The following is a 12,343-nucleotide window of genomic DNA, read 5'->3' on the forward strand; positions in this document are numbered from 1 at the left end:
GGAGAGTAGTGATTTTATTGAGTAAATTTAGGTTCACAAACACCTTATATAAAAATAGTCCCATGTGAATTTAAGATCTAAATATGGAGATGTAAAACTTTAAAAAGGTGTATTAAAATATTTATAACCTCAGGATAGAAAATAATTCCTTTTAAGAGAAAAGGCACAATCATAAAAGAAAATATTTGGGGGCTCCTCCTGGCTGGCTCAGTTGGTAGACCATGGGGTCGCTGAGTTGAGTTCCAGCCCAACGTCAGGTGTAGAGATTACTTAAATAAATCTTTTTTAAAAAATAATATATTTGACTAGAATTAAGAATGTTTAGTCACAGGGGCACCTGGGTGACTGTCGGTTAAGCGTCCGACCCCCGGTTTCAGTTCAGGTCATGATCTCACGGCTTTCGTGGGTTCCAGTCCCGCATCAGGCTCTGTGCTGACAGTAGGAGCCTACTGGGGATTTTCTCTCTCCCTCTAAGTAAATAAATAAAACTTAAAAAACCCAAGTAAACAATTCACAGAAAAGGAACATGAATGGAAAAAAAAATGGCCAAAAAATAAATGAGTGTTCTCAACTACAGGGCTAACTGGTGACATGCAAATGAAAACTGCAGTGGGGTACCTCTTCATATACTCCTCAGAATGGCAAACCATAAGGAGTCTAATAAAGTTATTTGGAAGGTGAGAAGATAGACCCTCTCATCCATTACTGATAGAAACACTTGAGAGAAAACTGGTAGTTATCCAATAAAGTTGAAGCTACTCCTACCCTTTGTTCTAGCACTCTACCATTAGATTTACATCTCAGGGCAATCTTCCTCAATGAGGGCTTTTTAGTTTAACAAATGGGGGCACTACTGAACAGCTGCCAGGGACACCAGGCACTCGGTGCAAACAGATAATAATGCTGCCCCATGTCTTGTGACTTTTGAATATTCTGCTTGACACTCATTTAAGGGGATGAGGAGGGGTGGGGGAAATAAGGTCAGATATTTATAAACAGGACTTAACACAAAGTATATTTGTATTGCTTTAATATAGATGAAGATTTTAAAGAATGTGACCAGTATATAAAGAGAGAAGACCGCACTTTTATTTTTGTCCAAACTTTACCGAAAATAGTTACTTCAGAAACTCATTTATCAATGATAGTGCCACCATCGGTACTTAAACCCATTCAACACGCCTATCTTAATTTGCATCAGCAGCTTACTCTATTCATGGTGATACTAACATGGATGCAAAGTATCTGGGTACTACTGTTTCTTCTAGCAGTGCTTCTTGGATTTCAATGTGCACACAAATCACCTGGGAATCTTGTTAAAATTCAGCATCAGTCAGTAGGGTAGGGCCTGAAATTCTGATTTCTAACAAGCTCCCAGAAATCTGATTTGCTAGTCTACTATCACCCTCAGTAGCAAGATTAGAGTGTGGTTTGGTCTGAGCATTTACACAGTGAAATATACTACTTTGTTATAAATTCTCATATTTTAGTAAGAGCATTACTTTAAAATATAATGTAAATTTACTACAAGTTTTAATGTTACTAATAAGTTTGTAAGGTCATTTAAATTTTAAATGAGTGTATTATTTTGAATTTCATTTTAGGGCAGTATTGGGAAAGCTATAAAATATTTTTTCTTAATTTATTTATTATTTTTGAAAAAGAGAGTGAGCAGGTATGCAAGTGTGGGGGAGGGGCACAGCAGAAGGGGACCGAGGATCTGAAGCAGGCTCTGCACTGACAGCAGAGAGTCTGATGCAGGGCTTGACCTCAGGAACCTTGAGATCATGACCTGAGCTGACGTCAGGTGCTTAAATGACTGAGCCACCTAGGCACCTCAAGCTATAATATACTTTTATAAAAATGGGATACAGGCTCAAGAACCACTGCCCTAGAGGAAGTCTTGCACGTGAACCCAAGTAAACATATACAAGAATATTCCCTACGTCAGTGTTTAATAAGCAGTTGGAAAAAACTAAAATGACCAAAGGAATGTGACAGCCACATAATGGAACACATACCATTACCGCAGTAAAAATAAACTAGAGTAACCTGAATAAACATAGATAAATCTTGGAAAATTGAGTTTAGAAAACAAACTACAAATACAAACATATTTAAATAGTCTTAATCAAAGAAATATTATATATGTTCATGGACATAAAGGCATGTAGTGAAGTATAAACATAGGAAGGATATATTTTAATTTCCGGTCAGTGGCTGGGAGTGGGGGAAAGAGGAAGGAGGATTTAAGAGGGGTGTACAGAGTACAAAGAAAGCTTCGTTTCATTTTGTATTTGTTTCTTCAACTGAGTAATGAGTGCATGAATATTCATGATATCATATGTTGCCAATACTTAAAACTGCTGTGCTATTTCTCATTTCATCCGAATTGGCAAAAACTGTTGGGTCCAGACAGCTGTTTGGAAAACACTACTCCAAAGCAAAGAATTCAGGGCTAGAAGTCAGAAAACCCAGGTTCAAGTCTCAGTTCTGCTTCTTAAAAATTATGTAGCTTTAGGCAATTCAAAGAATTAACTTCTCTGGGCTTTATCTGTAAAAATGTCATAAAACATCACTTGTCCTCCCCAACTCACAAGGCTGAGCTTGAGAAGTATAAACACAGAGCAACGTATACGAGAATTTTTTAACAAGGTAGGAAAAGGAGTAATTTTTGAGAAGAACAAAACCTTGGATATATTAGAAATAAAATCTACCAGTAAATAAACCAACAAAGCAACAAATTTGTCACTATGTTCTTGTCATTACTGATTCTAAAGATATTAACACCAATCTTAACAAGGAGGCAATTGAGTTATCAATTCTTAGATGATGGCACAAGGGTAGACAGTCTCCCTATTACAATTCTATTTCTTTAGGCTAATTCTTCAAGGATACCGAAATAAGAGAACTGCATTAAAAAGTACTCTTATTAAACTAAAACAATTAATGCCATATAACCAAAGTAACTTGGTTCTCGTTGCCCTTTCTACAAAGGGAGCAGGTGGCACATTGATTAGCCTTATATCACAGATGGAGAAACTGATTCAGATGTGGGATAGCTTGCTTGTCCTAAACCAATTCAGTGACAGAACTTAGAACAGACACTAATTGCCCAGTACTTCTGTGTTCATTAAGTTACCAAAAACATTATTTTGCCATGATGACTTATGATAATTTTGTTTGTCACAGGATACAGAAAATTCTTTGTCAGATATCACTGCATCCATATTTCAAAACAGGCAAAGATACTCAAGGAAACAAGCCACTTACCCAGTACAGTCCTGCACAGCAAGGGACAAAATTAAAACTGCCTAGCCTGCTAAAAATCTAATCCTATCCTTCCCAATTAACCTTATTAATACTAGAGTAGGAGAAAAGAGAGGTCAAAATATGGGTGAGGGTGCTATTCATTACCTCATGGACCTCCAATAATACAGCAACTATTTTACAACAGGGATTTTATTTCCTTTGTAAATAGGAACATGGCTATCTCCACTGTTCTTTAAGCCCCCACCTCTATTCTCACAATAAAAATTAACCAACAAGCAAAGACTTAGGCATAATTATGATTATTAAAATACTGATTACGATTAGATACTATACACAAATGAGTTTACGCTATCAACGTATAAAAGAGACAAACTATGGAGAAAAGTTCATTTTTTGTTAAGTTTTCCTGTTAACGTAAGGAGATACTATTACAACATGTACCTGATTTTTTTACTCAGACACATTAGGCAGTTCCAAATGCTGACACAAGCTCTCCAAAATTCTTTTTATTGGAGCCTTAGGAAAAAAAAAATCAATGAATCATCTTGCGCATCAAGTATTATATACACATATACTACGAAACATATTAAAACACAAAAATACCTTTTCATAAGCAGCCAAATTTAAAGGTCACCCTCTCTGTATTCCGTTATTCCTCTTTTTTGCTTATCAAACCCACCTCACGCAGAATGAAATCAAAGCACCGTGGAAAAAAAAAATCCAACCGTGTTCTGGCATTGGCAGAAATCTCCCCAAGGATCAGAGCGCTTAACTTTTTTTTTTTTTTAAACAAGAAGCGAGGGTTAAACTCACACTTCTTTAAAAAAAAAAAAAAAAAAAAGCCTTCACAACCGTACACTGTAACTCGACAGAACTTTCGTTTCAGGGTTAAAAAAAAAAAAAAAATCCAAACAAAAGCTCTCATTTTCCAACTCAAAGCAATTACTGATGAGCCTACCCTAGGGCTCGAAAACAGAATTCGAAACAGTTCAAGCTGAGCCACCTAGAGAAAAAGAACCCTGCGACGGCCCGCCGGGAACACACAAATCTTCGAGAACGGGGCCGATTCGATCTCAGATCGAGGCTGGCACACACGAGGACATTCAGGAGAAAGCTTACAGGCATCGCCAACCTCACAGGGAGACGGGGAGGAGAACGTGAACCTGACCCTATCTTGCGGTCCACAGGGAGACCAGCAAAACAAGTGAAACGAGACCCTTTTCTGCAAGGAGGACCCAAGACCTTTCCCGGTCTGTCTGTCCGTGTCTCTCCCGCCCCCAGACCCCCGCAGCCTCTCCGATCGCAGGGACTCTCCTACCGCTCTCGCTCCCGGAACCACCGGAGAAGCCTCTCAAAACCAGAGCCGATCCGAAGTGGCTTCCCCGCCTTTCGCCGGCGCCGAGAGAGATCCCGGTCGCCAACAACAAAGACGCCTCCCGCTCCCCTCCCCCCTCCCGGCCCGGGCTCGGCCCTCCCGCGCTGCGGCTCCGGGCCTAGCGCCCCCTCCCCGAGCCCGGCCGCAGCGCCCGGCCCGCCGCGGCCCCACGCACCTGCACCTGAGGGGCCGCGGCCAAGGTGTCGGGAAGAAAGGGCCGGCAGAGAGCCTGTGCGGACGCGCTGTCCTCCACAAGGTGCGACCCACGCTGCTGCCGCCGCCACCGCCGGACTCTCCCGGCCTGCGGGCGGGCGCGGCCGAGGAGGGGGGGACGAGGGCTGCAGCCCCCGGCGCCGGGACGAGGAGGGACGGCGGCGCCCGAGGGGGCCGGCTCGCGCTCTGGAGTCTCGCCTCGCGCCGGCCCAGCTCCCGCACACGGGCTCGCGTTCTGCTGACTAACGGCCCCGGCGCGAGGCTCTGGAGCGGCCGCCGCCGTCGGCTGCTCTCGGGCCTCACGTCCCGCGCGGCCGTGGTCGCAGCCGCCGCCGCCACCTCCCTTTCTGGCACTGCAGACACCACCCAGACCCAGCGAGGTCTTTCTTCTCTTTAATCCTCCTTTCTTCGCTCCTCCTCAGCCTGCCACCGCGGGGCTAGGTCTGGTGGCGGGAGGAAGGCTGGAAGGGAACCGAGGGGGGCGAGCAGAAGCCTCCCTAAGGCAGGAGTTGGTCACTGACTGGAGGGAGATGCCAAGCTGACCCGGGCTCCAGCCTCCAAGCGGGCTGGGGGAGGGACGCAGCCTAGCTTAGCCGGCCTTCCGCCAATCACAAGCCGCACAGCGGAGTCGGGCTCCGGGAGAGGCTGAGCTTAGTCGGCAGGAGGCGGGGATTGCGGAAAAGAAGAGCCAATAGAAGCAAATGCTCTCCGCCTCTCCGCCCTGATGGACTGCCATGTTCGGACCAATGGGGGAATAGTCGCTTCGAAGGAAGCGGGATTCAGATGCCAGGTTTGAGAGAGAGGTTGCGCGGAGGGGGATGGGTCGAGACTGGTTAGCATGGAAGAACCTTGAAGGTTCTGAGGCACCAGAGGATGTCCTTTGACCGCCTTGATGAGTCACGTGGACTGACGGGGGCGGGGCGGAAAGGCTGGATAAGTTCCTTCCGGGTCAGTGACAGAAGCGTGGACTCCGCTGAGTAGTTGCTGGCGTCTTGGTCCGCTCCGCGTCTTCCTCGTATCAACGCGAGGTGATTGTGGTTTCCACGATGAGCTCCCAGAAAGGGAACGTGGCTCGTTCCAGGCCTCAGAGGCACCAGAATACGTTTAGCTTCAAAAATGACAAGTTTGATAAGAGTATTCAGACCAAGGTAGGAACCTGCCTGTTGCACCAAATCTGACTCTAGAAAAGAATGGTTCAGTGGAGGGGAAAGAGGAAATGCGAGGAGTTGGCGCGAGCGATTGTGGACCGCCGCCCAGAGTTAGTTTTGGCTGCAATACAACCTTTTCTAAAATGATTTTCCCACGCCCTTTCTTTGACCAGGACGTGTTATCTCCTCCTAAATATATTTGGCGGTCAACAATTAACCAGTTGCACAGTGAACCTAGAATGCAAGTGGAGAATTGAGTTGTTGAAGGGTTCCCATGTCGATCACATATTTGCAGTGGGAAATGAGGATAATGTCATGAGTGTCTCTCAAAGTTTGCACCAAGTTTATACAACCGCTATTTTTTTTTTTTAATGTTTATTTTTGAGAGAGAGAGAGAGAGAGAGCAAGTGAGTGGGCGAGCAGCGGAGAGGGGAGACATAATTCGAAGCAGGCTCCAGGCTCCAACCTGTCAGCACAGAACAAGATGTAGGGCTTGAACTCAAGAACTGTGAGGTCATGACCAGAGCCAAAGTCGGACTCCCAACCGACTGAGCCACCCAAACGCCCACCACTATTTCTTTGCGTAAGCTCCAAGTCCATAGGTTTGTAGGAAGAATGTGAAGGCTTAAGTGCTCTTAGCCCCAAGTGTCCTCACCAACATAATTGGAGCATCTGTTTCTTTTGCAAGATTGTTTTGAGGATCAAAGTATTTGGCTAATGTAAAAACGCTTGTTTTGTTGGTTATAAGTCTTTTACTTCTTAAAAAAATTTTTTTAATGCTAATTTATTTTTGAGACAGAGAGATAATGCGTGGGGGAGGGGCAGAGGAAGAGACAGAGAGAGAGAGAGAGAGAGAGAGAGAGACACGTAGACACAATCCCAAGCAGGCTCCAGGCTCCTAGCTGTTAGCACAGAGCCTGACAGGAGGTTGGGGGAGGGGACGGGGCTCGAACTCATGGACCCTGAGGTCATGACCTGAGCAGAAGTCAGAGGCTTAACTGACTGAACAACCCAGCTGCCCCAGTCTTTTACTTATTTAGGAGGATTTTTTGTGACCTGGGAGAAAATTCAGACTTTTTATAGATGCCCAGAGGCATTGGATTGTACACAACTAATTTGCTGTAGGTATCTCCCTCTTCTCCCATAGCTTTATGGAAAGGAGATAATTGAAGTCATGGGCATCTTGGGTGCGGCCATCATATTAGATAAAACTGATTTCACATAAATGAGAGTTTGGATTTACAAAGTGTGTGGCTTGCATCATTTAATATTTAATTCTCTGAGCTTTATTTTGTCTCAAATGGAAACTTCCTAGGCTTCTTGTGAGGCTAAACTAAATGATGTAGGTAATTGGTCTGGATCATAGTAAGTGTCTCAACCTTAATTAAGAAAGCAAAGTGAACTGTTCGTGGTCACCTCTGATCTCCTTTCCTTTTTCTCTTTCTGTCTTCACTTACTTACCTTGCAGATATTTAATGAGCACCCTCCATGTACAAAGCCATATGTGCATATATTTGCAGTGTTATAAAGAGTTGACTCTGCCTTCAGGGATCATATAGTTTTCTGCATCATTGGACAGCAAGCAAGCACAATAATGTATATGATATATATCATTATGGTAAATTCTGATGAAATGAAAGATCAGTAAGAAGAGTAAAGAGGGGTATTTTTTTTCATTATTATTTTTTATTTGAGAGAGAGAGTGTGTGCGGGAGTAGGGGAGAGGGGTAGAGGGAAGAGAGAGTCCCAAGCAGGCTCTACACTCAGCGGAGCCTGATGCAGGGCTCAGTCCTATGACCCTCGGAGCAGGACCTGTGCCGAAATCAAGAGCTGGTCACTCAACGGACTGAGCCATGCAGGCCTCCCAGGAGGGATAGTTTCAATTGGGTGCTCAATGGACTTCTTTCCCTTACTTAAGTTCAAATTCAGAAAGAAAACCTGAAGCAGCATTTGAGAAGACTTTTGCAAGTTTTTGCTCATTGTTAATAGGTAAACCAGGATAAAAAGCTATGCTATTCCAAGTAGAGGTCTGCCTTGTCCTGTATTTTTGCGGTAAGGTTTTGTGCAAGCATTTAATTCTGATTATTTTTCATGAGATGATAAAAAGCAATTTTAGTATTTACCTACAGTGTAGCTTACTATACCTCTTGTAAGTATGAGACTTCTTGGACTTGTACTTCTTGTGCTAGCCTTTCTCCCTAGACTCCTTGTACTTTTCTTTGTTCCTTTTCCTGATGTTCTCTAACAACCATGTCATTAGATCTTTCCATGAGTCTCAAATTCAGTCACTAAGTTTCACTTTATAATTTTTATCATTAATTTCTTTGCCTCTTTTAAATCATGAGGAAGTCTCACTTGTCTGTTGATAGAATGAGCAGGTGTTTTGTTATTGGAGAATCTGACAAAAACAGAAGAAATATTTTACTGATGAAAGGCCATTAGGTTGATTGTTCATCTGATGGAGGAGTAATAATTGGCTGTGTTCCTAGCAAATTCTCTTGATCCAGCTATGTGCATCTATCTAAAGCCAAGATTTTGTCAGAAACATCTGACCCTGTCTTCATTCCTATGCTTTATACCAAAAAGCTGCTTGATTCAGTGCCATCCAACAAAAGGGTGGTGAGAGTGCATGGTTGTCTGTAACTCTCCTTAAGGGACTGTAGTGACAGTTGCTTATTTGTACCTCATTTGTAAGAGTCCTGCACGATAGCTTCCCTTTTCTGCCAACTGGTTCGTCAAGACTCGACTGGGATTAGAAGTTGAATAATGACAGATGTTTTATTGGGAAGTTTGTCTAAGCAAAGGACTCATTCTCCAAAGGACCCAGGTGATAGCTGTCTTCATGTGCTTGAGCATATTCCAGAACAAGAGAGAAGCCCATTCTGTGGTTTTCTAAATGGCCAAACTTGGACCAAAAGGTCAATGTTACAGAGGGAGATTTCAGCTTAATGTAAGAGAGTTGTCTGATAGGAACATGCACTAGGATTTTGTAACCTACCTTTCCCTGGGATTATTTAAGAGAGGCCTCTATGGCCATTGGTCTGCAGTGTCCTCTCATGACTTGCTGAGATGAAAATAGATTTAAATCTCTTCTAGTCATTTCATACTAAAATGTTGATTGTATCAGGACTGCCTTGTGTCCCTGGAAAGGCAGTGATGTGTAATGAAAAGAACATTGATGAAGAAAAAGGATCTACATTTTAGCCTCTGTTGTTTATTTTGCTTTGTGATGTTAGGCAGTTTACCTAGATTTTAATTTGCAAAATGGAGTTAATACTATCTCTTGTCTTATTTGCCTCTCAAGATTGCCATAGGGATCATTATAAAAATGTCTTTACGAAATAGTATACAAATACAAACTGAGCATAAAGCAGATGAGAATTTATGTAGACATACTCAAAGCAAATTAATTAGAAAAGAAATACACTTATTGGAGAATACTGAAAATGGAGAAATGTGGATAGTATAAAAGTAAAATTACCTTTTCCCAATCCTATTCCTCTTTAAGTGTAGTCACTGTTAATTTTTTTTTAACAGTTTATATATGTTTTTAGACATCTATGCACAATATGGTATATATGTAATAAAAGAACATTTTTTCTTCCTCATTCAATTAAGGTAGGTATGTCAGAACACAAAAATTAAACTTACTCTTTTTAATGGCTGTATAATATAAATGTAGACTACCTTACTTTCCTGTTAGTAAACGCTTGAGTTATTTTCAGTTTTTCACTATGACAAAGCTGCAGTGAAATTCTTAGATTCACATATGTGTTTCACATTTATTATCTAGCACCAAACACTGTGCTAGATGCTAGAGATATAGGGCTGAACGTAATATAGTTTGGTGGGCAAGATGAAAGCAGTAATCAATCTTTCAAGTATGTTAATACAAATCACAGTAAGGATGATGAAGGAAAAGTCTCAGGGAACCTGAGTATCAAGCAGGAAGTCTTGATTAAGTTTGGAGGCTTAAAGAAGGCTTCCTTGAGATCTGACAGATGGATAGCATTTAACTAAATGAAATAGGAAGAGCGTATATCTTTTTGATAAGAATACTATTTGTTTTATATGTGTAGTTAGTGTTGTTTCTACTAGCATTTCCCAAAGTGCCCCAGGATCCTATCTTCTCGATAGGGCAGGAGTTAGTTTCGTGGTCAAATTACTTTGGAAATAAGTATATACCGGATCTCACTGTTAGGGGTCATAGTGTGCATTGGCATACAACACTAAGATGTTTCGCTCTCTAAAAGTTGTTTAGGGGGGCGCCTGGGTGGCTCAGTCAGTTAAGCGTCCGACTTCGGCTCAGGTCATGATCTCACAGTCTGTGGGTTTGAGCCCTGCGTCGGGCTTTGTGCTGACAGCTCAGAGCCTGGAGCCTGTTTCGGATTCTGTGTCTCTCTCGTTCTCTGACCCTCCCTGTTCATGCTCTCTCTCTCTCGGTCTCAAAAATAAATAAATGTTAAAAAAAAAAAAAATTAAAAAAAAAAGAAAGTTGTTTAGGGGCACCAGGCTGGCTCAGTGGGTAGAGTGTGCATCTCTTGATCTCAGGGTTGTGAGTTTGAGCCCAACACTGGTGTAGAGATGACTTAAAAATACAATCTTAAAATAAAGTTATTTAACCAAAACTTGCTTGGTTATGGAACCCTTTGGTTTCCATAATACCTACTGACCTTGAACTTATTTCGGGAGCAAGAAACTCATTTGGGAAACTCTGGTCTTTATCTTGAAGTGGAAAAGGAATATGAAAATTGGAGGCTATACTCTCTAAATCATTTTGGAAAAAAAATTTTATTAGTAATAGCTAATATTTGTGTGCTTAAATGTGTTAGCCACTATGCATACTTAATATACATCATCTAATTTTGCTCTTCAAAATGACCCTAAGATAGATGCTATAATTATCCCATTCTGTGTATTGGGAAGTTAGGACTTAGTGATAGTTACATAATTAGCACATGGCTGTCCGCTGATTAGGTGATGTCTCTGTTAGGAGACCTCAAAGGACAAGTAAATCAAAGCCCCTTTTTTGTGTATGTGTGTTGCAGTTGTTGTTTTTAAGTGATCTACACCCAATGTGGGGCTCCAGCGCACTACTCTGAGATCAGGAGTCCGGTGCTCTATAGACTGAGCCAGCCAGGCACCCTGATGTTGTTTTTTAGTACTGTATTTTTGCGTGTAATAGAAACACTGTGACGCCACATTAGGGTCAGAATAGAGATGTGCTTTATTGCTACTGCCCCTAACTATTACCTATTTGAAATGTTCCAGGGGAAGGTCTCTCCTCACAAGGTTTATTTAGCTGACTGTAGTGTGACCTAGCACAGGTATGGGCTGCTTGGAGTGGGTCTCATCTTTTCAGCCAGGGCTCTGGCAGAGGTAAGGGTCCTTTCCCTCACTGTAATGCCAATAGAGTCAGATCCTTCAGCTTCTGGTTGGGTGGAAGGCTATCTTAAGTTTAAGGTGGTATGATTACATTTACAGCAGAACAGGATTCTGTGTTTACAGGCACCTTTATTCACAATAGGCAAAAATTGGAAAAAAAAAAACAAAGCACCCAAATATTTATCAGCAGGAGAGTAGATAAATGGATTGTGTCAGTCATCGATTGGGATACTACTTTGTTATTAAAAAAGCACCATCCCTGGGTGGCTCAGTGAGGTAAGCACCTGGCTGTTGATTTCAGGTTAGGTCATGATCTCATGGTTCGTGGGGTTCAAGACCCTCATCAGCCCCTTGCTGATGGCGTGGAGCCTGCTTGGAATTTTTTCTCTCCCTCTCTCTCTCTCTCTCTCTCTGCCCCTCCCCTTGTCCCATGCATGCTCTCTCTCTCTCAAAATTTATAAACTTAAAATTTTTTTTTTTTTAATGGAACACCTGGGTGGCTCACTCAGTTGAATGTCCAACTCTTGATTTCAGCTCAGGTCATGATGGCAGGGTTGGGGATTGAGCCTTGCATATGGAGCCTGCTTAAGAGTCACTGTCTCCCTAGGGGCACCTGGGTGGCTCAGTTGGTTAAGCCTTCAACTCTCAGTTTTGGCTCAGGTCATACTCTCAAGGTTCGTGAGTTCAAGCCCTATATTGAGCTCTGTGCTGACAGTGTGGAGCCTGCTTGCCATCCTCCCTCCCTCTCTCTCTCTCTCTCTCTCTCTCTCTGTCTCTGTCTCTCTGTCTCTGTCTCGCACTCTCACACTCTCTCTCTCTGCCCCTCCCACCCCCCAAATAAATAAATAAACCTAAAAAAAAAAGATTCTCTCTTTTTCCTCTGCCCCTCTTCCCCACTCTCTCTATCAAATAAAAAAACAATGAACTACTGATACATGCATCGTTTGCA

General features: G+C 42.5%; 2 protein-coding genes across 4 annotated transcripts in view; one reads left to right on the top strand and one right to left on the bottom strand.

Annotated features, from left to right (window-relative positions):
- Positions 1-5,436, bottom strand: part of ABHD17B (abhydrolase domain containing 17B, depalmitoylase) — a 53,437-nt gene extending 48,001 nt beyond the window's left edge. For 2 of the 3 annotated variants that reach the window (XM_086685009.1, XM_086685011.1), the window contains exons 1-2: positions 4,824-5,436; positions 3,715-3,789 (exon numbers count right to left, since the gene is read on the bottom strand). The gene's annotated coding sequence lies outside the window, so the exon portion shown is untranslated. The remainder of the gene's footprint in view (positions 1-3,714; positions 3,790-4,823) is intronic. The other variant, XM_086685010.1, reaches the window with a different exon arrangement.
- A 42-nt stretch (positions 5,437-5,478) lies between these two features.
- The window catches only part of CD4H9orf85 (chromosome D4 C9orf85 homolog), a 66,814-nt gene continuing 59,949 nt past the window's right edge, over positions 5,479-12,343 (top strand). The window contains exon 1 of the mRNA XM_025931683.2: positions 5,479-6,009. Within this exon, the coding sequence (XP_025787468.1) occupies positions 5,908-6,009 (102 nt within the window). The 5' untranslated portion in view covers positions 5,479-5,907. The remainder of the gene's footprint in view (positions 6,010-12,343) is intronic.

This window comes from Puma concolor, chromosome D4, assembly GCF_028749965.1.
Source record: "Puma concolor isolate L17-30 chromosome D4, mPumCon1.1.hap2, whole genome shotgun sequence".
Taxonomy (NCBI): domain Eukaryota; kingdom Metazoa; phylum Chordata; class Mammalia; order Carnivora; family Felidae; genus Puma; species Puma concolor.